Source organism: Dryobates pubescens, chromosome 21, assembly GCF_014839835.1.
Source record: "Dryobates pubescens isolate bDryPub1 chromosome 21, bDryPub1.pri, whole genome shotgun sequence".
NCBI lineage: Eukaryota > Metazoa > Chordata > Aves > Piciformes > Picidae > Dryobates > Dryobates pubescens.
The window spans coordinates 17,722,953-17,747,500 of NC_071632.1; the positions used below are offsets into that span (position 1 = coordinate 17,722,953).

The following is a 24,548-nucleotide window of genomic DNA, read 5'->3' on the forward strand; positions in this document are numbered from 1 at the left end:
TAGGGACATGATTCCCATCTGTAGGGAAAACTTAAAAAATAAATGAATAAATAAAAGAAATCAAGGCTAAAATAACTTTCCTGGGGAAAAAAACCTGCAAATTGTGGGGAGCTGAACACTTCCACTGGGGCTTTGCTTTTGCTTTCATTTCTGCACAATTATTCCATTATGATCTTTATTATGGTTTCATAGGAGTCCTATTGTTAATCACAGTGTCTTCATTTAATGACTGACAGGTTTTCACCAATCAATAGCAGTGCTAAATGAAAAGGGAACAATGAATTGGAAATAACTTCTACATAACTCAAACAACATGACTGTGTGTCTTTCCTTCTCTACAACCAGCCATTGTTAAATGTGGGGGGTCCTGATGGCCAGGTGTTGACAAGCCAGGCAACAGAGCCAGCATTGTTCCAAGAGGTCAAGTGCAGCTTTTGGTTTCACTGGTGTGTGTAGCTGCTCCCCAGAATGACTCCCAGGGTCTTCAAAGTAGGAAGTGCTGATGCAGATAATTATTTATGTTGCAGAAGAATTAGTGTTCCTTGTAGAAAATCGCAGAGACCCAACTGAAATGATGTAACCCTAGTGACAGCTTGCCCAGCTCTGGGCACAGGCAGAATGAAAATGTGTCTTGAATGCACTTTTAGCATGTTCAGAGCCTGAAGCACTGAGTTAGAGCAGGCTGCACAGCACCATTCATGTGTGACTGACCTTCCAGTGATGTGCTTTAATTCTAAGATACCTTGAAAGGGCAGAGGGTTTGGAATTTTGTGACCTTTAAGGTCCCTTCCAACCCCAAACATTCGATGAATCTATGAATTTGGAAGCAAAGTTGCCTCATGGTACAATCCAGCTGAGTAAAACAGTGTGGGAAAGCTGAAGCAATAGTGGTCATCTTTATACACAGGGCTAAAAACGAGGCACCTGGACCTACACTGCATCTTTCTACCCTGTGAGCTAAATGGTCATAGCTGCACTCACTGGCTTCACAAATCTATGGTCAGTGACCAAGCATAGAGTCATAGACTCAGTTGGAAAAGACCTCAAAGATCATCAAGTCCAACCTGTCACCCAACACCTCATGACTACTAAACCATGGCACCAAGTGCCACATCCAATCCCCTCTGAACACCTCCAGAGATGGTGACTCCACCACCTCCCTGGGCAGCACATTCCAATGGCTAACAACTCTCTCTGTATCATGGAGGCTGTAACAAACTAACCAGCTCTGACAAACTAACCAGCTGAAAATGGCACCACAACTTCTATACCAAAAGGGTTCTCAAAACTGGAACAGGCTGCCCAGGGAAGTGGTTGAATTGCCACCCCTGGATGTATTCAAAAGCCATCTAGCTATGGTACTCAAGTATATAGTGTAGTAGTGGCCCTGGTTGAATTAGATAATGGTTGGACTTAATGATCTTAGACATCTTTTCCAAGCATGGTGATTCTGTGTGAAACAAGCCATTTTGCCCTGTTTTCTGAACCCAGTGGGAGCCAAACTGCTCAGGACCTATAACTTGGCATCACTGGAGAAAATCCTGGATTCATACAGAACACTCAAAAAATATCCAGCTCCTGGAAAGTGCTGAGCTTGGGGATTTTCTTCTGAATAGATTCCATTTGCACAGAAAATAGATTTCTGTTTTTCAGGGTGTATGCTTCCACTGTTAATACAGCCCATCAGTTTGGGACTGATGGAATTTTAGGAGCAGTAGTTAAGAGCAGAAAATCTCATTGAAGCTCATGCTTTCCAGAATAAACACAAAGGCAAGGAAGAAAGCACACAAGAAACTATAAACTCTTACTGTTTAAAGGATAAAAAAACCCTCTTCCTTTCTGTGCATGTTGAGATCTGCACTGTTTATCCCAAGAGACATGCTGAACTGATTTAGCTTCCAGATACTATCATAATGAGAAAATGAATAATAACAATAACAATATGATTTATAACCACAAGGCAGACACAGTTTTCATTGCTGAGATTAGAAGTGCCCCAGAAAGTGAGAGCTCATTGGTATCCTTAAAGCTATAATGGGCTGAAAAAGTGAAAACAAAGGAAAAGCAGTGACTCTAGAAAGCAGCTGGGAGTCCACATACACAGTGTGCATGGATTTGCAGAGAGCAAGGTACAGAAAATTCAGGTTTCCAAGACAGAACTGGCAACCTTCCATTTATGTCCAGCAGAGGAATACAAATTGCTCCACAGATCAGCTAATTTTATGCTATTATTCGATCCTAAGAGCAACTATCCCTCTGAAAGTGCCAGATTCTGTATACTGACAGCACCACTGGCCTGGGAAGACTGGTGACTAGTTCATAGGCAGACAGGCACTTGGGTGACCTGCATCTCTCCAGGAAAGCAAAGCGTTTTGAGCAAGACCCCAACAGGCCAGAAACAGACCCTGCATCTCTCCTGTCCTTGTTCAATTACCTGAAGGCCATTCCTTTGCCTTCAGATACCAAGCATCCTCCTCTCAGCTTCAGCTGCATAACCAGACCCCCTTGTGTTTATAATGTGACTGATATTGTCCTTTTCTCAAGGACATCCCAAGAGGGATTTTGCAATGTTTTCAAAGGAGTCTCTCTGCACTTTAACAGTTTCAGTCCTCAGAAGCCAGAAGTATGAGTAGCCTTTACCTTTGTGTCTCCAAGAAGTACATTTCTGAGCTACAATAATTGACTCTGCAGTGTGCTGATGATAAAAGCAATGGCATCTTTCCAGTATTAGACTCCTACATCATGAAACACTGAACATTATCTCTGCTAGTAGATAAATTGTGGAAGCAGGGCAGAAGCCCACAGCAATGGAAAAGAAATCTTACATACCACATAGAAAGTGACAGGACAAGAAGAAAGGTCCTCAAGTTGTGCTGGGGGAGGTTTAGGTTGGGTATTGGGAAAAAATTTCCTGAACAAAAGGGTTGTCAAGCCCTGGAACAGACTACCCAGGGAAGTGGTGGAGTCACCATCCCTGGAGGTATTTAAAAGATGTGTAGATGTTGAGCTGAGGGCTGTGGTTTAGTGGTGGACTTGGCAATGCTGGATGCACAGCCTCATGATGGTCTTAAAGGTCTTTTCCAACTGAAATGATTCTATGATCAACTTTGGAAATGCATTTGCTTCTTTCCTGATTGAACCCTGTGGTAATTCAGAACAGCATTTTCCTTGGATGATTACTGTTCATGAGAGGCACACAAAAAATGCAGGAGTTTATGAGAGGAACACAAAAAAGGCAGGCCAACAGCTACAAGAAGAAAACATTTATGATACCTTAAGAGCACTGAACTCAGTGTGGGCAGAGAAAAGCCCTGACAGTACAAACCAGCAGGCTAGAATTAATCTCACTTAGTTTCAGGCATTCACAGTGGAGGGGGAGTTTTATCCAACTTGTTTTAAAGCATGGAAACCTCTCAATTTACTCAGACAAGCCTCTCCCTTCACTATCTGATTAGCTATAGCTTAAAGAAATTGACTGGAAGGAGGTTTGCTTCATTTATGAATTCAACATGATTTTTTTAAAATAAATGGCTTTTCCAAACATGTCAAAGTTTTAACCCTGTCAAAATAAAATATTGATATTTAAGTCAATCCAAATTATTTTTTCCCCCCTGGCAGTAGTTGAAAATTAAGCACAGTCCTAAAGTCAAAACCGGCATGATTTGAAGGTAAAAGGAATATTGAAGGAAAACATTCACCTTGTTCTAAGTGATTTTGGCCATCAACAAATGAGCTACCAAGAAGAGAGTATAGAAGGTGAAGGAAACCACTGATTCAGACTGCCTTGAAATGAAGAGAAATAAAAGACCTTAAGAATGCCCCACTTCTGATGCTTATTAACAGACTCTCAAAGCAATTCTAGGAAGAATTGTGCTGTATATACCAAACGCTGCCATGGTAACAAGGCTAACAGCATTTTCATCTCATGTTAAATTCTATAATTGCACATACTGAGGTGTTTGGCAACATGTCTCTCTGGGGCAAATCCTATAGTTGACCAGCTCCTGGGCTTTGTGCCAGAATATCCTGCCACGGTTCACTGGGGTCCCTCAGGATCAGAGTGACTCAACAGCTTCCTTTAACTCAGGTCACTTGGCCTGTGTTTCAGCTTTCTTCTGTCAGGGGTGTTTCACCTGTTTGAGGATTTCCAGATGCTGTTCAAAGCCAACAGTGTAGATCAGATGAAAGGCAGACATTATCTGGTGTGACTTCTGTAGCTGTTGGCTTGCCCACATCATTATTCTCTTCCATGACAGTCTTGTCTATACTGACCATTACTTAACGCAGCTAATATATTTATCCAGCAAACACCAACAACCCTGACAATACAGAGCACCCATCAGCAGCATTTGTGTGTCATGGAACAGATAAAGAGGCTTTTTGTTATGCTACTCACCTCACCCTTGCTACATACAGACACAAGCCAATGCCATCAGGTCTATCGCAGGCTAGTATGGTGTGAAGGCTCATAAGACACCAGCTGCTGTCAGTGTCATGCCAACATGTACATACCATGTTTTCTTTGCACCAAAATAAGCAGGTGCCACATTTCACAAGGGAAGAGAAAGTTATTAGAGCATGGGGCAGAGAGACAAGAAATTCAGATCTACTTCTAGCTAACACTGTAATCTGGGGCAAGTTATCTCCCTTGCCCTTACTTGTGTGTCCCATAGGCACTGAATAATTATTCACTGTGAACACCACAGCACTCTTTTCCCCAAAATCATTACTTCTGTTCCCTGGAACTTCACACCAGCTATCAAAATTCAAATTTAATCCCTTGTTTTTTCACTGAGTTATAGCTGTGAGTTTCATCTCTGGGCCTCCAAGACCTCTGAAGAAGATCAGATGAAAGGATGAACACCTGAGAGCTGCAGCCAAAAGCAAGAGGAGTTATAATAACGAATTATAAAGTTCTCATGTTGCATCTGGGCTTGCACAGCCACCATGGAACAGTTAAAATTGTTGCAAAGCAAAAATGTCAGCTGCTTGCTTTTAATTACTATGGCTTTAGTACCAACCAAGTACCACAGGCAGGCTGCAGAGAAGAGAGAGACTGTATCAAGTTCTAATATTCCTCCAGTTACTGGTTTTGAGTTCTTGGCAAATCATTGAATTTTTCATCATATATATATATATCAGGGATAAAAATATCCACTGCTCAATCTCCATGGATTCTGTATGAGTGATTCTGCTATTCATTTTGTTTTAACTGTGGGAAGCTAAGCAGAACAAAATACTCTTATTTGTTGTAACACTAGAAACGGGAAGTAAGTGAAAAGTAAAAATACCCACAATGGTCAGGCCTCCTGAAAGGAGATGAAGAGATAAAAAGGCCTCTGAAATCTGCAATGCAGATCAAAAATCAAGGATTCATTGCTTGTTTCATCTGTGGGCATTGGGACTGCAGAAAGGCAAAGGAACAGCTATTGTGGGATGCTGTGTGCATTTTTCCTCAGCTGTTTTCTGAAATAAGTGTTTTTCATTTTCTTGTGGATGTTGATGAAATTCTAATGATTACAGAATCATAGAATCAACAAGGTTGGAAAAGACCTCAGAGATCATCAAGTCCAACCTGTCACCCAACACCTCATGACTACTAGACCATGGCACCAAGTGCCATGTTCAATCCCCTCTTGAACACCTCCAGGGATGGTGACTCCACCACCTCCCTGGGCAGCACATTCCAATGGCTAACAACTCTCTCTGGGAAGAACTTTTTCCTCACCTCCAGCCTAAACTTCCCCTGGTACAGCTTGAGACTGTGTCCTCTTGTTCTGGTGCTGGTTGCCTGGGAGAAGAGACCAGCTCCCTCCTGGCTACAACCTCCCTTCAGGCAGTTGTAGAGAGCACTAAGGTCTCCCCTGAGCCTCCTCTTCTCCAGGCTAAGCAACCCCAGCTCCCTCAGCCTCTCCTCACAGGGCTGTGCTCAAGGCCTCTCCCCAGCCTCGTTGCCCTTCTCTAGACACGTTCAAGAGTCTCAATGTCCTTCTTCAATTGAGGGGTCCCCTATTATAATGCAAAAAATGGAAGACTGCCCCTGAGCTCTCTGTCTCCCTGTTGAAAATGGCTGTACAATCTTATCCTCTAGGTTAGCAGCCAAACCTTTAACCTTATGTTTAGCTATATTCATTTTGATTGTCACCTTCTAAAAAGAAAAAAGTACATATCCTGGGTAAATTTCTGTATCGCTTCTCTCAGAGGTTTGTATCCTAACCAGCAAAACAAGCTGTTTTATAGCAACCCAGAAGACTATTTCTGCTAATAAGAGGTTTATGTTTGGATCTAAGAAGGCTTTGTAAGAAATTAAGTAAAAGAGGAGCAGTAATCAATCAAATCATGAGAGAGCAGCAGCCTGGTCTGAGCCATTGGGCATTCCCTCCCAAACAGGAATGACAAGCACTTTTGGTGCCAACTGTGTCATTTAAAGCAGCACTTCCCCTCTCTTAAATCCAAGACTTTTAAAACATCTAGGAGAAACAGGAGGGAAAGAATTTATGCATCCTGCATAAATCATCATTCATTTATCCATGATGAAAACGGCGACTTGGGTGAAGTTTTAAATGAAGGCAAACGAGAGACCAGGATAGACTTTTCTGGAAAGACGACTGCAAAAAGTACTCATCACACTCCAAAATCCTAGAACTCAAAGGTTTTCCCTACACTGGCCAGTTTTAAGACTCAGCTTGACAGGGTGCTGGGCCATTGCCTTTAAACTACACTATCACCTAGAAAGGTTGGGTGATTCTTGGGGTCTCCTCCAACCTGGCATTCTACGACTCAAAGTTCACTCAGTGGCTGCTGGAAGAAGGACAATTTCAGTGCAGCTCTGCTTTTCATTCTTAAAACAATCAGCTATTTCTATGTGCTCACAGATATATGTATGCATTTTTACATAGAAATGCACATTAAAAATGCCACAACAAACTGTTCAGGTAAGAGGCTGCCCATCTTAGCCACAAATCTTGGGTTTAACTGGAAATACAAATTTCAAAGACCTGATGCCCATGGAAGTTTGGCTACACGTTTGAGGATTCATCTACAATACTATACCCACATTCACAGTGATGAACTCACCAGCACTCTTTCTGAGGAGATTAGTAATGAAATTGCAACTCTATCTCCCTTCTGATATTAACTCTTTCTCCTTCACTTGCACAGAAGGCAGAAAGTTAATAGCCTTCCACATGCAGCTCAATTAACTCAGGGATACTTGCAAAGAAAGAGAAGGTTCTTAAGAGTACAATTAATTGCCTGTAACTCCAGATATTGTAAAGTAGACATCTGCAGCTGAGTGGGCCTTAGGGTGCCTCTATAACAAATAAAACATAGGCTTGTTTGAACATACCAGAGCAGTCCTACTGGCTCTGATTAAAGGTCCACCACATCACCCTGTCTCCAACAGTAGCCATGTGAGGATGCTTAGGGAATAATAAAGGAAGAGGAGACACATAAACAGTCTCAAAGTCACCACAGTAATCTCAGAGGATGCCCTGAACAAGGTTTCTCGGGTATAGTAAATCTCTGTGCATCTATGATTTAAGAGTATTAGTCATCAAGAGATCAGCTTCTGAATGCTTGGCCTTATGTAGCAGGGACATCTACACAAAAAGGAATTTTAAGGGGATGAAGAATAGAGCCTTGCAACGGTACAGTTGCCTATGGTGTTCTTTAGGGAGGACAAACAAACCCACAGGCAGGCTAGCAGGTTTTTTTGCAGCAGTGCTAATTAAAAGTCACAAAATCCAGCTCCTGTAGCACTTCAATGGAGTGAAGATGCCACACTGCATTTCCACCTTTGGAATCTGTTTCTCATTTGTCTCTTTCTCTTAGCTACGGGTATGTGCACTTAAAATACTTGCAGTCATAAACAATCCTTTTGTCTAACATGTTTATACACATGAATTAACATTTCTCAGTAGAGTTTATCACTCTAGTGAATGAGTCTTCTCAAGCAAAAATACACACAAGGTGAAGTGGTTGAACAGTTCAAGACCTAAAGGCTTACATAAACTGCTTAACATTTTCCATTATCTTTTTCTTACCCAGCCAGCACCCACACTTTGACAGTTAAATGAGTACAATGGATGCCTGGAGAAAAACAAATTACACAGCTCTTCTTTTATAGTATAAAAAGTTAGCTAAAGCTGGGGCTTTACATTGTGTCTAGCTTTAGTACTTAACTATTTTTTCACTCATGTCCCCACCTCAGGGATGGAAGCCAAGGCAAATCAGTTTCAGGAATAACAGCTTATTCAGAAAAGGTCGAGCAAGTGATGCAGTTGAGAGCTAAACAGAGGAGGAGGAGCTGTCAGCTGCATCTTTACAATAGGTGACTTCTGCAAGCTCAACCTCTGAGCCATTGTTTATCTTCATGTTCCAGCCCATGGTAGGCCACGACAGCAGCTCTAAGAATGAAGCTTTTAGGTACTGTAAAGTTCAGCTATTCAAAGAAATCCTCCAAGAGTCCAGATTTAAGTTTTAGAAGGCAGACATTTTTATGAAGTTTCATGAGCCTGGATGAAAAGAGACTCAGGTCTCAGATCTTGCACATCCACAAGGCAAGGAAGCAGAATTTTATTTCTTAAACACATGCACATACATTAGGCTTCCCAGAACTAATTACCATATTTGCATATCTATTGCCCACCCCCACCCACCCCCAGTGCATCTCTCTGGTGGTCCCTGGGGGTCGTGGAGACCCCTGCCAGAATGCCCACAGTTGTCCTCTGGATGCTTCTTCCTTATTTGGTGATTTCTGTTCTCATTTACCAAGCTTTGAGCACCCCAGGAGAGAAGCCCCTTTGTCACTCAAGCTTTACATCTTGTGAGATCTCACCTACAAAGTCCTCATTGTCCTTAAGATTCTTCTTTATGTAATCTCCCCTTTGACCTTGTGCAACTGGTTCTGCTAGACAATCACTTACACAATTACCTGAGAACACAAGACCTTCTGGTATCACTTTCTCTTCCTCAGACCATGAACTGGATTCCCACACAGCCATGAGCACATTCTACAACATACTAGCAACAGATGGTAGTTGGCCACCCTCTTTTTTTTTGCTTTCAGCAGATGCCAGTGACACAAGGCAGTGCTGGCAGGTAGGATTTTATACACAGAAGCCTACAACACTCAGAGTTGATGACTACACCTCCACAAAAAAAATAGACAGAGCCCAGTCTCACCTTGGTCTGTCTACACAGTGACTCTGGCTCTGAGAGTAGCTCAGAGACATGCCTCCAAAGGAAGTATGGAAACATCCACTTGCTCAAAAGCCAGCAGAAAAAGGCAACACCTACCTCATAGCAACAGGAGCACATCTAGAGGCTCCTTCTTTATCTGGAGCACCACCTAACTCATGGGCTCGTAAGGTCTTGAGTATTTTATTGAAATCAGAAACAACGACAACATTTCTCACTCCAGCCCATGTCTCCCATTTCCTAGTAAGAGTTATCCTCCAGCACTATATATTTTAGATATCCTCTTGAACCACCCAACCTTCCAAACAGTGCAGTTGGTAGTATCCCTGCTGCTACGTGGGTTTACTCCCTAGATTGGCCATGGACTCATTTCACTGTTCAAAGGGCTCATCAACCCACAAACCCAGTGAGAAATGTTGATTTAAAGGACAGGAGGTGTTTTCACTTCAGCCCAGATTCACTGACGTGATTCCATATGAACAGAAAAGGCACTCCATCTGTTTAGTAGAACTTGACAAAATTAGAGGTTCTACAGGGTGTATTTTTGTCTGCCAAATGTAAAAAAACAACAAAGACATCTATCTAATTTAGAAACCACATTCAGCAAATGGTATTTATTGTGGCAACTGCATAAATGCAAAGCTTTAAGTATATTTGACGAAGCGTGGCATTGTAACAGCCATTACTGAGAGTCTGCTGAGAACATATCATGCAGAAGTGACAGATCCAGCACTGAGGTGTGCCATTCTTCTGAAGTATGAAACAAAGCTTGGTGCCATGTGCCCATTACACAATGCTTTTGTTTATGAGCTATGCTTGTTTTACAGGCATGCCTCCTGAAAATCGTTCTCCGTTCACTTTTCCCTTCCCTTATTCCTCGCAGCATCCCAGCCTGGCAGAATGGAACCACCATGGCAATGCCATCAAGCTGATCGCTGCACGGGCTGCTAGTATCTAACAGGATCATGGGTTCTGCCCTTACTCCATACCATCACCGACCCTGGTCTTCAGTCCTCCCTCAGACCCACAGACCCAACAGCTTACTGACTCCAGATGGATGTGCTATGGATTTTCAGTCAGTTCAGAACTGATGCCATGGAGAGACTGTTTAGATGAAGATGTTCAGAGGGTTGTGAACTTTCTCTAGCATGTCAAGCCTGAGGAAAGTGATTACTGATGTGAGAGGAGTTGGTATTTCATCCTAAATCACTTGCACCACTCCTGGTGTCATTAGCCCCTCTTCCAAGCCACCATTACTTCCTTTGGTAGTTTCCTGAGGTTCTGCAAAAGCAGCCATTCATAGGATCAAGGCACTGGAGCAACTAAAACGTGTTTCACATGCAAAATCACAACACATGGCCAGACCAGGAACAATAGCTCCTGGTGAAAAAAAACCCAAACCACAAACACTCCCCAAGCTCCAAAGCTCTCTGTGTGGCTCTCATCACTACCACAACTGAGCACTTTAGAGCCTCATTTACACAGCTTACAGACTTTTGTGCTGTGAACTTTGGCAGAACTTGTCAGCCTCTGGACATCAAAGGTAAATGTGGGAACGGTGCATATGTTTTAAACTTCATCCATAAATCAATTACCAAAAAAGACAACCACCAACAAAACCAAACCAAACCCAACCAAAGTAAACCAGTCAAAAAACCTCCAAAGCTCAAACCACCATAAATATTTATGTGTACAAATGTACACAGTAGATGTGATGCTGAGAGACACAGTTCAGGGGTGGATTTTGTAGGGCTAGCTTAATGGTTTGACTTGGTCTTAAAGGTCTTTTCCAACCCCAAAGATACTATTTTTTTTTTTCAACCCAAATGAATCTGCTTTTCTAAATAAGCCTCCCTTCTGGACCACAGAACTTGTTAGACTGTCTGTATAGTTTCTTGACAGGTAAGAGCTTTTCCATATCATCACATCAGGACTGGAACAGAGTTCAGAAACGCAGCTTTTTTAATTCCAAGGACCAGCGGCAGCAATACGAATTGTGCACCAGCACACAACACAGGCAGCTTTATTTTGGGAAGTAAAAGCAAGCAGTGCTGGACTGCCTGGTATGTCATTTGAGGCAATGGCAAAGTAAACCAACATCATCACCTCTATTTAAATAGTGTTATTGCAACATCTGAAAATAGGAAGCCCTGGGAAGATAGCTTGTGTCTAGCTCCAGCTTTGATCATGCAAATACTGATGCTCCTCCAGGTTAACTTTGTGCCTTCGAGCAGTAACTGGGTTGTGTGGATGTGATGAAAGCACATAGCCAAGTGCCCCAGAGGCAGCTGCAGGAGCAGGCTGACGCCAAGAGAGTGAAAAGCACCCGTTAAAAGGAATAGCTTTTCCAAGTATCATTACAAATGGAAGTGCTCATTGCTGTGACCTGCTGGGAAAATCAGAAGGGAAACGGTGAGAATTGCTGCCATGCCATTACTGTGGAGGGATATTTAGAGATGTAACAAGGCCAAATCTTCTGTTTCCAAGAAACAGAATAGTGCAATGTACAGAAATAACTAACCCCTGGAGCACTGAGTGCCTCACCTTTGCAGTCCTAGATAGAAAGCAAGTCATCAGATATGCCTGTCTGTCAGGAGACTTTCATCTACTAAAAGAATGATTGATTGAAATCGACTACTAAAAATTCAGAACAGTCAGCCAAACACAAGCTACAGCCTGGGCAGCAAGGCAAAACACTCATGACTCATTTTTCTTTTGGTGGCTGAAGCATCTGTGATTAAATCACCTTGTCAGAGAAGATTTCATACATGTATTTGAGCTATAAATGGGCATTTAACTCCCATCTTGCAGGCTGCATCTTATGTGGTGTTCACTTTGAAGATTTCTATCAAACTCTGTGTGAGAAGGCCTATAGAGGGATGCATGGACTGAGCTGAATGTCTAATTGAACTTACCTAGTTCATCTAGTGCAGTCCCTGGAGATCTAAGGAAGGATTTGGATGGCTGCATGTAGACACCTAGTGCCACCCGTGCCTTGAGATATCCCTCCAGACAGCATCAGCTACTCTAGGGGGCACAAGTCTCTTGCAGATTGTGTCATATCTGTCAGCCCTGTAGGTCTTCATTACTGTTGGGAACTGATTATTTGAATTACGTGCTTTGGTTAACATTAGTAGTTAACTTGATCGGCGTAAGTAGCTAGACTGTTGAAGCCTTAGGCCCCAAGCTGTAACCTTGACATTAATGAACTCTGACTGATCTCTCTCTTAGTCACTAGAATGACCATGAGTAGTTTTGTCTGACTCTGATATATTGTAACCAAGCAAAGGTAATGAGATTGCATAAGTAATATTAATAACGATCGTGTGCTTAGCCGTACGAATCAGAGTGACTGCTGTGATTAGAGGAGAAGGATCTATGATTCATGGAAGAGAAGAAAAACTCCATTCTGCCTGGACTCAGCCACAGAAGGAGGAGATCCAGGTGCAGGTGGAACAAGAGACTGTGAAACTGTGTTAAGCAGGTAAACTCATCTACACTAAAACTCCAGTCACCGAACCATTTGCTTGGATAAAGACACACTTGTCACCTGAACAGCTGATGTAATCCAGTGTGGGGCTTTAGAAAGCACCAGGAAATAACTGAGGGGTCCCTCTCCAGACACACCCAGCTCAAACTGCCCCTGCTCCTGCACCATTCTATTACATTATTTATTCTTATGAGATTACATGTCTGAGATTCTGCTCTGGGAAACCCAGGGTGTGGAGTGTGCTTCTTTTAAGTTAGAATCACAGAATTGTCAGGGCTGGAAGGGACCCCAGGGGTCATCTAGTTCCACCCCCCCCTGCCCACCTCACAGTAGATCAGGTTGCTCACAGCCACATCCAGCCTGGCCTTAAAAACCTCCAGGGCTTCCACCACCTCCCTGAAGTTACTCTGAAGTGTTTTAACCGGCACTGATGTGAGGGCGACTAAATCCCATTCCAGTGGCAATAACTGGAACTCACGTTTACATATAACCACAAATATTCAGGTGTGCAATCTGTGAATCCATGTGACCCCCAGTAACAGTGCAATGGCTGCTAAGCACTTCTAATTTACACTAATTAGCTCCAGGTTCAGTCCCACATGCCTGGTTCAGAGAGACAACCTGCCATTTCAACCAATTACTCTTACATATGAAAGCAAAGCAGTAAGCAATTAAAATTCTTCTTCAGGTCCATAAATAAACACATGCACTCCCATCGAGCTCAAAAGCTGCACCTCAGCAATTACAAAGGTCTTAGCCAGGTATTTTTCAGGAAACAAGGCCCAAAAGAGGGAGGGAGTTCCATTCTTCCACCTCTGAAATAGTATGGCTTGGTGTAAATCACTTCAGACTGAAATTACAATCTCATTTACTCTGCAGTTAAGTGCAATTACACACACATGAAATTCTCCAAAGCATTTTATGCCATCTGTTTGGGATACTAAGTGTGAACATATTTAGGAGGTGAATTTAGTAATTATAGGGGGAGGAAATTAACATATTGGACTAATTAACAGCATCTTCTGGAAAAGAGACCAGGAAGAGAACCAATTACAAAACTTTAGTGTTTACTGTTCTCCCAGCTATAAATAAAGATTGTTCAGTATGGATCTTTTTCGGGGGGTTGTTGATTTTATGCCCTTCTAAAAGTTGTTCTCTGTGCTGTGTCAAAGAACCTGAGTCAGAGAAGAGACTCAGAAACCTCAGACTCCGTGGTCCAGTTCTATACATCCATGATGCTGACTAAAGCACACCAGTGTTACAGTGTGCCAGATCCTTAGTATTCCGAGGGTTCAAAATGAAGGATGCACTTGGCTCACCTAATTTTGGACATCCACCCATGAGAGTAGACTTAGTCACAGGAGGCTGCAATCCTTAGATCCTTTTAAATAAAAATAATTTCATTTCTGCTCCATCTTAGGTCCTAGTTTAGGATGAAATCATGCTTTGGACATTAACTCTCTAAACTAGAATCTTCCTGACTATGAAGATGAGATCATTCTATTACAGATCTCCATTCACTCATGCTTATGCCAGAGTCTGCCCTTATGTCCAACTGGTGTGAACACAAAGCAGCTTAGGGTTTTCCTATCTGCATAAGCCCATGCTCACAAGCAAGAGCACAGCAATCTGAAGCATGCTGCAGAAGGGTCACAAACGTTACAGAATCATAGGGTCACAGAATGTTTGGGGTTGGAAGGAACCTTTAAAGGTCATCCAGTCCAACCCCCCTGCAGTAAGCAGGGACATTCCCAACTAGATCAGGTTATTCAGAGCCCCATCAAGTCTGACCTTAATGGGAAGGTATGTTCTAGGAAAGTTGCATGTTGGATTGTCTCTATGCAACAATCAGGTTTCATTCATGTCAGAGCAGTGCTTCACCTTCTTGTTCAGTGATAGCTTACAATGACAGTGCAATTAAAGACTTCTCTGACTCCTCTCTTCCCCTCTCATATTAAACCACTACTATAGCAGCTGCCTGAAAAGATTCCCTGTGCTTGTGCAACATGTGTATAGCCCAGAAAGTTAATATTATTTTTCTGGTCAACAACTGAGAAGTGAATTTGGCCAACTTCTGAAATAGCCTGGTGTGGAATTTGGGGGTTTGGCTATAGAAGTTCTGGGCAAGGGAAAATTACTTTGTGAGTTGATGGCAAGTTTTACAATACTACTGAAAAGGGCAAAGAACACCTGAAAGAAAGGTTCAAAATTATGGAAGGTTTCACAGAACCTCATCCATTTTTTTCCCTTGTTTCCAGCTACAGAGTGGAATAGATGGTCATTAAAATTTATACAAGCAAGCATGGCACAGGAGGCAGAGTTGCTCCCTGGAACCCTAAGGGCACCAGTTGTAGAGCTCAGGCTGGATTCATAATACAGGTCAACACACCCATTTAAATGCAAATTAGGGGGCACTTCAGGCAACACAACTTTCAGACTTCACTCTGATCAGCTTATCTAGATCAATTTACTGTCCTTAAGGAATTGATACATTCAGATCTGATGGATTATACAGAAAGATTTACATTGGTTTTTTCCTTGAGCCTCATTTCTTTTGTTATCACTTGTCAGGCCCCAAATGACAATATCTACATTATTACAAAATACTTTAAACTCCTCCCTCCAGGAAGATTTATCAGGAGGAAAGGAACACATTTACTTTTTCCTGCAGTAACACTGCTCATTGAAGCACAGACACCCTAGCCATAGCACAGAGGAGTGGATTTGTGTGCTTCTCCCATTACTGAAGCAAAGATGGATCCAGTTTTGCATATCTTACAGTATCATTTTTGTGCTGGTGCATTTTAGCCAAGGATCAAGAACCAGGATCATTGCTTTCAAAGACCAGACTGTGGAAAGCAAAGGCACCATATTGCCACCACTCCTTCCTGCTGTCCACCCTCAGCCTTCTGGAGAGTGACATTCCCTTTAGTCCCCTGCCAGTGCTCCTAAGTGTCCCTGCCATGCCTCTCTGTCAGAAAAGCCTCCTGTCCTTATCTAAAAAGTTCTGGAGCCTCGATGGTGGGACCAGGATACAGAAGTGATCATGTTTTGCAGTGAAATGTATGTACTGGGTTCTGATTTGAAGAGCCAATGTTTCTCATAGTAAATACTGCATTGAAATGGTTCATCCTTAGCTTACATGAGCTGTCCATCTGGTCACAGCACCCCAGTTTCTACAGAGAATGCCACACAAGGGTTGGATTTCACTAGCACATCCACCTGCCTTCTCTTCCCCAGCCCAGATACCCCACGCTGCACTCGGAGAATTGCAGACAGCCTTTGGGAACACATCTGTATCACCCTGGATACAAACACTTTAACTGTCCTAACCTTCAGCTCTTCTACCAGTCAGTGGGTACAGTCAGCATAACAGATTCAGCTATGACAAAGGGCTGTTATCATCAGTTCACCTGAAGCTCTTTCCAAGGGTGCAAAATTCAAAGTTCTCTTTTCATGCGACGCCGCCGTACGCTGCTGCCAATGAAAACCCCAGGCAGGAGGCACTATGTTTATCTCAGCAGGAAAAGATCTTCCTAGAGCAAGGACACTTTGAAAACAGATCCTACAGTAACAAGAAGCCAGCAAGACAGGGAGAAATAAATACCTGTGACATTGGTGCGGGCTGACAAAGCTTCACAGTACTTTTCCAGCAGAACAGACAAGGGCAGGTTCACAGAAGATTCACAGTGGAGAACTATCTGGAAAAACAGACAGAAGCAAAGTGAAACAAACAATAAAGCAGCAGCAGCACTGAAGAGATTTTCTCATTCATGGGTACAATAGTCCACAGCACTTTCACAGCAGTTCCCATTCATAATTGGCTCAGGTACAGACATCCCCTCATGACAGTGAAGACTTACAGTTGTACTTGCCTAGCTCCTTGACATCAGCTGACATTCCTCTGACTAAATGTAGGGATCTACAAATGAGTCCCCTCTTCTGGACCTCCTCTGGTTGAAGCTAGTCAATAGCACTGACAAAACTCAGGACAAAATTTCTCTCACCTAAAAGTAAATGCCTGATATCCAGGAGGTGAATCACATCCCATTGAAGATCCTGTGTGGAATTTTCTTCAGCTAACTTTAAATGGTTACTTGGGTGCTAAAGGTCCTCATACATTGAAGACGGAAAGCAAGGGGCAAATGGCAATTCAGAAGGCTTGAGGAAAGTCCTTCCATTGCCTGCATAGGAAAAGTGGACATCCCTGTGAAATGATCCATGGCTCTTCTTTGCTAAGAAAAAGGCAAGAGTTTCTGACCCTCAGAATTCAGGCACTGAGCCCCCCACTGAGGGCACGTGCTAGTGGGAAAGAGCAGTAACATCAACATGGGCTGGAAGTTTAGCACAGGGTAATAGCACATCCCCAAGTAAATGTTAGGAAACATGTATTTAGAGTTGAATCCAAGGAATATGTTGTCATTTGCACACTCTGAAATGAAATTACTGAAGTATCAATTGCAGACAGAGAAGAGAAGCCCTCAGAACTGCGCATACCAACAGACAGCTGGGTTGGGATACTGCTTGGAGCAAGAGAAGCTGTTGAAAAGCCCTTTAAAAAAGGCAGAGCTAAAGCCGGTGAGAAAATCCAGGGGAAAATCAATGATGGAAACTCCAATTTTCAAACTATGAACAAAAACTTCCTGCCTGTTTCTGAGGGGCTATAAGGCCGCGGTAACAACAAAAACATTTTTGCTTTTGCATTTACCCAGAATGACTCTACCAAAACACGGGCAGCTCTTACTCAGGGAGACAACCACACTTCTTGAATGTTGCCATTACATTTCAGTGCTGTAAGATGTGTTAAGTGATTGAAGAACCATTTCTGTGTCACTGGATTCCTTTTCACACAATAAGAAGCGTAGTAAATGATCGTGGCAACAGAATTCATCAGTAACGCTGGTCTCTGAAGAGCAGCTCTCCTTTGTACACTACCCATTCAATCCATTCCTCACTTTGCAGTTATTTTACAAAATAGGAAGTCTTGAAATACAAACAAAAAGCTTTCTCAAACGTTGTTCTTTTCAAATAAACCACTGTGAAGCTGCTGCTTCTCCTCCTGGCAGACTCAAATTCCTGCTTTCCAGAGCAGAGCCTTCCAGGATACTGACCATGCACGGTCAGCTCAGGAAGACAAGGGCTCTGTTCTGCAGCCAGGGCAGACGTGGTCTTACAAGGCACAAAACTCCAGCCAAGCCTGCCAGAAAGAAGACTGCAGTGCTCATGTCTCATGTCAGAACCAGTCATGTGAGTTTGGACATAGCATTTCTTCCCTTCTGTCCTTCCCCACTGCTACCTCACAGGCCAAAGCACTGTCTCACTTCAAAGAAGAAACTCAAGCCATCTCCATGTACTGTAAATACACTGCGTGTTCAGCTGTCCACTTCATGAGATGATGGGAAAGAACAGACAGACAGAGGTCAGGTTTAGCACAGCATGTTTCAAACAAGAAAGGTTAAATGTCACATTTGCTATAGGGTCAGCTTAGGTTCATTTGGCTCCTGGGAAAAGTGTCTTCTACATATTATGTTACTTTTGCTTTCATTTTCTCTCCACTGTCCACAGTGAACAGCTTTCTTGCATTTGCATTACAACACAAACACATTAATTGCAGAAATACTCCTGGCTTAAAGATAGCCTTACTAAGTTGTTGTGGGGTTGTTTAGCCTGGAGAAGAGGAGGCTCAGGGGAGACCTTCTTGCTCTCTACAACTACCTGAAGGGAGGTGGTAGCCAGGAGGGAGCTATTCTCTTCTCCCAGGCAACCAGCACCAGAACAAGAGGACACAGTCTCAAGCTGCACCAGGGGAAGTTTAGGCTGGAGGTGAGGAGAAAGTTCTTCACAGAGAGAGCTGCTAGCCATTGGAATGTGCTACCTAGGGAGGTGGTGGAGTCACTGTCACTGGAGGTGTTCAAGAGGGGATTGGATGTGGCACTTGAAGCCATGGTTTAGGTAGTCAGGAGGTGTTGGGTGACAGGTTGGACTTGATGATCTCTGAGGTCTTTTCCAACCTTATTGATTTTATGATTCTATGATTCTAAGTCAAGCTCTCCAAATACATGGCTTCTGCCACGATACCCAGTGTTCACTCCAATGTTTGGGAAGGACTGTCATGGAGCAGCAGCCCAATTAAATGAAGAACCCGATAGTTTATGCCCTGAGAAGCTCAGTTTAGGTCAATACATGCATCTGACTTCACTGTGAAAATGTAATTAATGAAAGAGCTCAATGCAGCAAAACCAAAACAAATCCCACACTTCCCTGACAAAGCCCTTACTCTCTTCTAATACAGCTAGGGAGCTGCCAGGGCAGGTGGGCACCTGGCAAGGTTTACAGGGGTTCCTGCCATCACCAGCAGAAAACAGCAGGAAACAGATGCTTTGGGAAAAACATCAGGTGTTCAGAGGAAGACACTTACAACAAATGCAACATTCATCTGAGCAGCTCTTTCTCTCTGACAAGAGATGGCAATACATGGGAGAGAAGGAGGAGAGCCAGAATACTTGCTGACTACTAATCACCTGAAGGAATATGCACAAACAGGAGAGTGAAGAATGTTAATTAAGGTCCAAACCAGAGAAAAGCCCAGGAGAAGGGGGAAGAGCAATCTCTTCTGTGGCCAGGGTGGATTTGCATTCACTGTAGTGTGGTTACTTTGTACCCAAGATGTATGCAGCAGAGATGCTTGTTAAAGGACAGTGCTAAGAGGGCCAGCATGTGGGAATACTTTGCTTGCTGAAGAAGCAAAAAGGTCAGTCCTCTGCTTTGAGATACCTTTGGCCTTTCCCAGCTCGGTAACAACTTTGCTAGTGCAGCAGCATTTGGCAGTACACAATCATTTGGCTCTGCTTCGCCAGAAAAATCATTTCCATAAGTGACAGAAGGTCTAAATACAAATTTTCACAGAATCTGCAACCTGCAACCTGAGCCAGCTAAAGTTGCAGTAAAAGGAAAGGCTCTTAGGACAGTTCAAGAAAAAACCCAACATTTTTAATCGAGTTTAAGCTCTCACAACTTCCTGCCATTACTTGTCTCCAAGTTAATCCAAGAGGCTAGATAAAATAGTGCTACTAGTGAAGCCCAAATGATCCAGGAGACACTGTTCTATGATCTCAGAGGCCAGCATGTGCCCTGCAGCCTTTGCAGGAAGTAGAATCATAGAATCAGTCAGGGTTGGAAGGGACCACAAGGATCATCTAGTTCCAACCCCCCTGCCATGGGCAGGGACACCTCACACTAGATCAGGCTGGCCAGAGCCTCATCCAGCCTGGCCTTAAACACCTCCAGGGATGGGGCCTCAACCACCTCCCTGGACAGCTCATTCCAGGGCTTCACCACTCTCACGGTGAAGAACTTCTTCCTCACATCCAGTCTCAATCTCTCCAGCTTCATTCCATTCCCCCTAGTCCTATCACTACCTGATATCCTAAGAGGTCCCTCCCCAGCCTTCTTGTAGGCCCCCTTCAGATACTGGAAGGCCACAATAAGGTCACCTCAGAGCCTTCTTTTCTCCAGACTGAACAGCCCCAACTTTTTCAGTCTGTCCTAGGAGAGGTGCTCCAGCCCTCTGCTCATCCTCGTGGCCCTTCTCTGGACACCTTCCAGTATGTCCATATCCCTCTTGTAATAGGGGCTCCAGAACTGGACACAGGTGGGGTCTCAGCAGAGCTGAGTAGAGGGGGAGAATCACCTCCCTTGACCTGCTGGCCACACTTCTCTTGATGCAGCCCAGGATCTGAGACAGAGAATCTAAGTCTACATGGAATGGGAAGTAGGGCCTCAGTTCAATAAAGCAACTAAACACATGCTCTGATTAAGCATGAAATTCAGAAATAAAATTAAAAATAAAAGCCTCAAGCATCTGCTCCTTTGAGCCCATCACTGAACTTCACCATTGTCTTTGAAACTGAAGGGGAATTAGAGAGGAGTCAGACTCCTCCAAGAAGCTGACAGCAAACCAACATTCACACGCTGCAGCAAGGGAAAATTTCACGGGACATCACAGCAATGACTAGGCATTAGAAAAGAGGTTCAGAGGTGTGAAAAGAAGTTCAGAGATGCTGTGAAATCTCCACCTTTGCAGATTTTTACAGCTGAACTGGATGAGGGCCTTGAGCAACACGACCTGGTTTTGCAGCTACCCCTGATTTGAGCAAATCTTGTTAGGTGCTCTGAGACATCACTCTTGTCATCCACAGGGATAACCCTGGCCTTACTCTCTGCTTTGAGAAAGTCAGTGAAGGAGCAGATTAGTCCCTGGATGTCCTTGCCTCCGAAATGAGGAAACACCAGGAGCACAGCACTCCTTTAAGTATCCCCACAGAGTGGAACTGAGAAAGCAGAAAGGTTACTCCTTGGGCACAATATGAAGTACAGCCATTGGTGCTGGCTCCTGGACCATCTCTCTGCTTCTGCTGGCATGAGCCTCCTGAAACCCAAGCTATGTCTGGGCTGTGGGAGTCTGCTACTGCCACTCAAAGGGAATCGATACCTCAGTCCAGGCACCGAGATGCCAGCTAGCAGAGCCTGGCTGGCAGCCCTGCAGACAACCTGTTCAGACTCATCAGCACACTTCCTTGTATTCACTCTCACCTTCTTTCCTCCTTCCTTTCCTCTGGAGAAGCCACCCCTGCGAGAGGACAGCACTCCCAAAACTGAGGCAGAACCAAGCTAACAGCACTCAGAAAGCCTCCCATGTCTCAGGAACTGGGGTAACAGCAAGAGATCCCCCTATAGCCCTCAGAGGCAAGTGGCTCCTTTCCAGCTCTCTGACACTTTAGCTACTATTACCAGGGCAAGTTAGCATTGCAGTCAGGACAGCTAATGTATTTTAAACTCCATCTGCATTGCTCACTACGTACTTTCCAGGCACACACAGCCCAGAGTGGAGAGTTATTCAGCCAGGATTATACAGAAGTTTGCAGAGCTTTAATTAATTTCACTTGGAGCTCTGCTGAAGAAGTACTTTTCAGCTTTTGAAATACTAACTGGATTTCCTTTCTTATTCAGTGAAAACAAGGCATGTTTCTGTACAAACACATGCCATTTCATTGATCATTCCCAGAGGACAGCTTCCAAGTTCTCCACCCAGTTAGCTCCACAATAGAGCTGTTAATCTGGGGAACAAGCAGCATGCTCCCAGCACCTGACTCCCAATGTGGGCTCACTTGCACAGCAATAAGGTAGTCATGAGCCAGAGGTCAGGGCAGGATGTCAAAATTCATCTCTGTGAACTGGCTTTCTCAGAACACCACTGTCCCTGTCACAGCACTTGCTACACAGCACAACCTTTGTCAAGACCATGCAGAGAGCTGGCAGAACTTCTGCTTGGGAGACCAAACTCAGATGATCCTAGATCCAGAGAGTGGCTCAGTACTTATGAAAGCATAACATGCTGTATGTCAAAGAGGTATCTGCAGGATACCTCTGCAGGAGGGATCTAATAATTATCTCACACACTGGCACCAGAAACTGGAAATGAAATTTTCATACATTTGGACATAATTGATGAGATTCAAGCAGCCTTTCATCTGAAGGACAGTGCTTGTTAGCTGACTGATCACAGCAGCAAATGGCTAGTTTCTATTTGTCTTCTCTTCTAATGAGGGCCAGAGCAAAACTTCCCTACCTTTTCAGAGAAAAATAATAAAACACATAAAACTCTTTATCCAGCACTCACTAGCTCAAATCAAGTAACAGCTACTTTCAAAGCTACTGAGATTTAAAAAAACCCAAAGGATTATCAGTAAAAGAAAGTAATTCTCTACAAAGACATAGTTTGATAAAGGAAACCAACAGGAAGTCTTCAGTTGTTGAGGCTGGTTGGTACAATTAGAAAGATAAGGGGGCAAAGACAATGTTTATGCAGTGCTATGATACAAGTCAGAGTCTCTACAGGAGGCAAGGAGGTGCCATGAGGCTCGCTGGACAGCTCCAGGTTGACATCCAAGAATGAATGTTTGCACTTTGAGGCAGAACAGACTACTTTGGGGATTGAAACCGGTGTGGTTGAAAAGAAAGAAGCGCATGTGCATGATCAAGAATTGGTTTACCTGTTTCAGTTTATAGACACAGAGTGGAAAAGCAAATTCCTGCAGAAATGTCCTTTACTAGATAACATTTGAATCTAAAGTAAATGAGCTTTCTCCCAAAGCCCTCCTCTGGGTTTTGCAGTGCTGTAAACCTGGAAGTGCCATAAACTAAAAAAGATCAGATTCAACAGTGTGTGTAACCTGGTTTTATCACCCACATTTCCTCATCTGCTCCTCCTCCTCCCCCCCAAAATAAAATCTGCAGAGCTGCTAAGAAAAAGAAATAAATCTAGAGAAGACCAAATGTTTGTTCAAATGCTTCTAAAATATTTCATGTACTAATACATTGAGCAAAACGAATATAAAAAGAGAACAGAAACACACTTCCTTTAAAAGTCAGTATTATGCATCCACTGCTCTGTTTTTCTCATTGTGGTTCCCTCAGACCATCACATCACCAGCAGTTATCCCACAGTAATCTCTAACACAAAGGAAGCTGATCGCTGGACTCAAAGCAAGCCAAGACTTAGTTTGCCTTAGAGGAAAATGCCTCCCACTGGCACTTGTTGAGAGCACTGAGCAAGGGGAGTATCACATGCTCCATCTAAGCTAATAAATCAAAGAGTGCAAAGGTCTGTTTTAAGTACTTCATCATTCATACTGTTAAATTTTTAGAATGATTCCTGGCCACATTTTTGCCCCAGGCAATCTAACAGTATCTGAAACAGTTCCCGGGAATGATCTGGAGTTAGGCTGCACCATGGCCCATTCTCAGTGTGGGCAGTTTGTACACCATCTCCCCATTTTAGAAGCTGAAGGAGCTTAATAGCACGGCCACAAGTCACCCTCTGGCAGTGGGCCCGAAGAGCCATCCTGGCAATCATAATTTACTAGTAGACATAACCTGTGAGGCTGAAACTAAACAAGTTTGCACCTGATAGCTCAATGAGCAGAGTCTTCTTCCCCCAGCTTCAGCAGAGGCCCACGAGAAGCAGGGCAGGCACAACTGCTCTCTGGGTTGAAATATGAAGGTCACAGAGTTTAGAGGACTTCATTATTTCTCCTTCACTCTTGGCAGAATAATAATATGTAAGCAGATGCCTTATATGAACAAAAGCTACAGGCTGCTTTCTTTCTAGCTAAGGGCAGCTATGAATATCACTGAAACGTTTCATGGCAAAACTACCAGCCAGCCAACATCAGTCCTTCCTCTCTGCATACAACTGCCTCCTTCAAACATCCAATAATTACCACAAGATGGCTACAAATTTAAACCCTGCCAGAGATCTGCACCAGAAAAGGCTTCTCATGATGAGATGTTTATGCTGAATTAATTCACAGTAGGACTGAATTTTGGCAGTCTCTGACCAGAAATATTATTTAACTTGTCACCACTGCCTGATACACTCAGGCTGCTCTGGTTGATTTAATATAGCTTCAGGAGAGCATATGAACTATAGCAAGCTTCGGTTTTGTTTTTGATGAATAACTGCCCCTTCCTCCTCCAAATTAGGTGAACTCAGCAAAGACTCTCTATCAAGATGTCAAGAGATTCATTTGTCTTTGTTTTATGGTTTATTTGTATTTTATATTCAAGTAAACGCATTTTTCCAGCGTATCGTGCGTACAGAAACCCTCTAAGAGAACATAAATCTCACAGCCTGCTGCGCAAGTCTTCAGCCTTTCCCTGACCAGCCCTGTGAAATCTGACAGGTCATTTGCACCAGCATTTTCATATGGTGGATCTAATTCCACACTAGAAAGTTGCCTCATTTCAGAAGCGTTGCAAACCTGCAGTTCCCATAAGCCACAACTGCTCAGCTGCT

General features: G+C 43.4%; 1 protein-coding gene across 1 annotated transcript in view; it reads right to left on the bottom strand.

Annotated features, from left to right (window-relative positions):
• Positions 1–24,548, bottom strand: part of CRHR2 (corticotropin releasing hormone receptor 2) — a 136,954-nt gene that overhangs the window by 110,015 nt on the left and 2,391 nt on the right. The window contains exon 2 of the mRNA XM_054171242.1: positions 16,299–16,392. Coding sequence (XP_054027217.1) covers positions 16,299–16,392 — 94 coding nt within the window. The remainder of the gene's footprint in view (positions 1–16,298; positions 16,393–24,548) is intronic.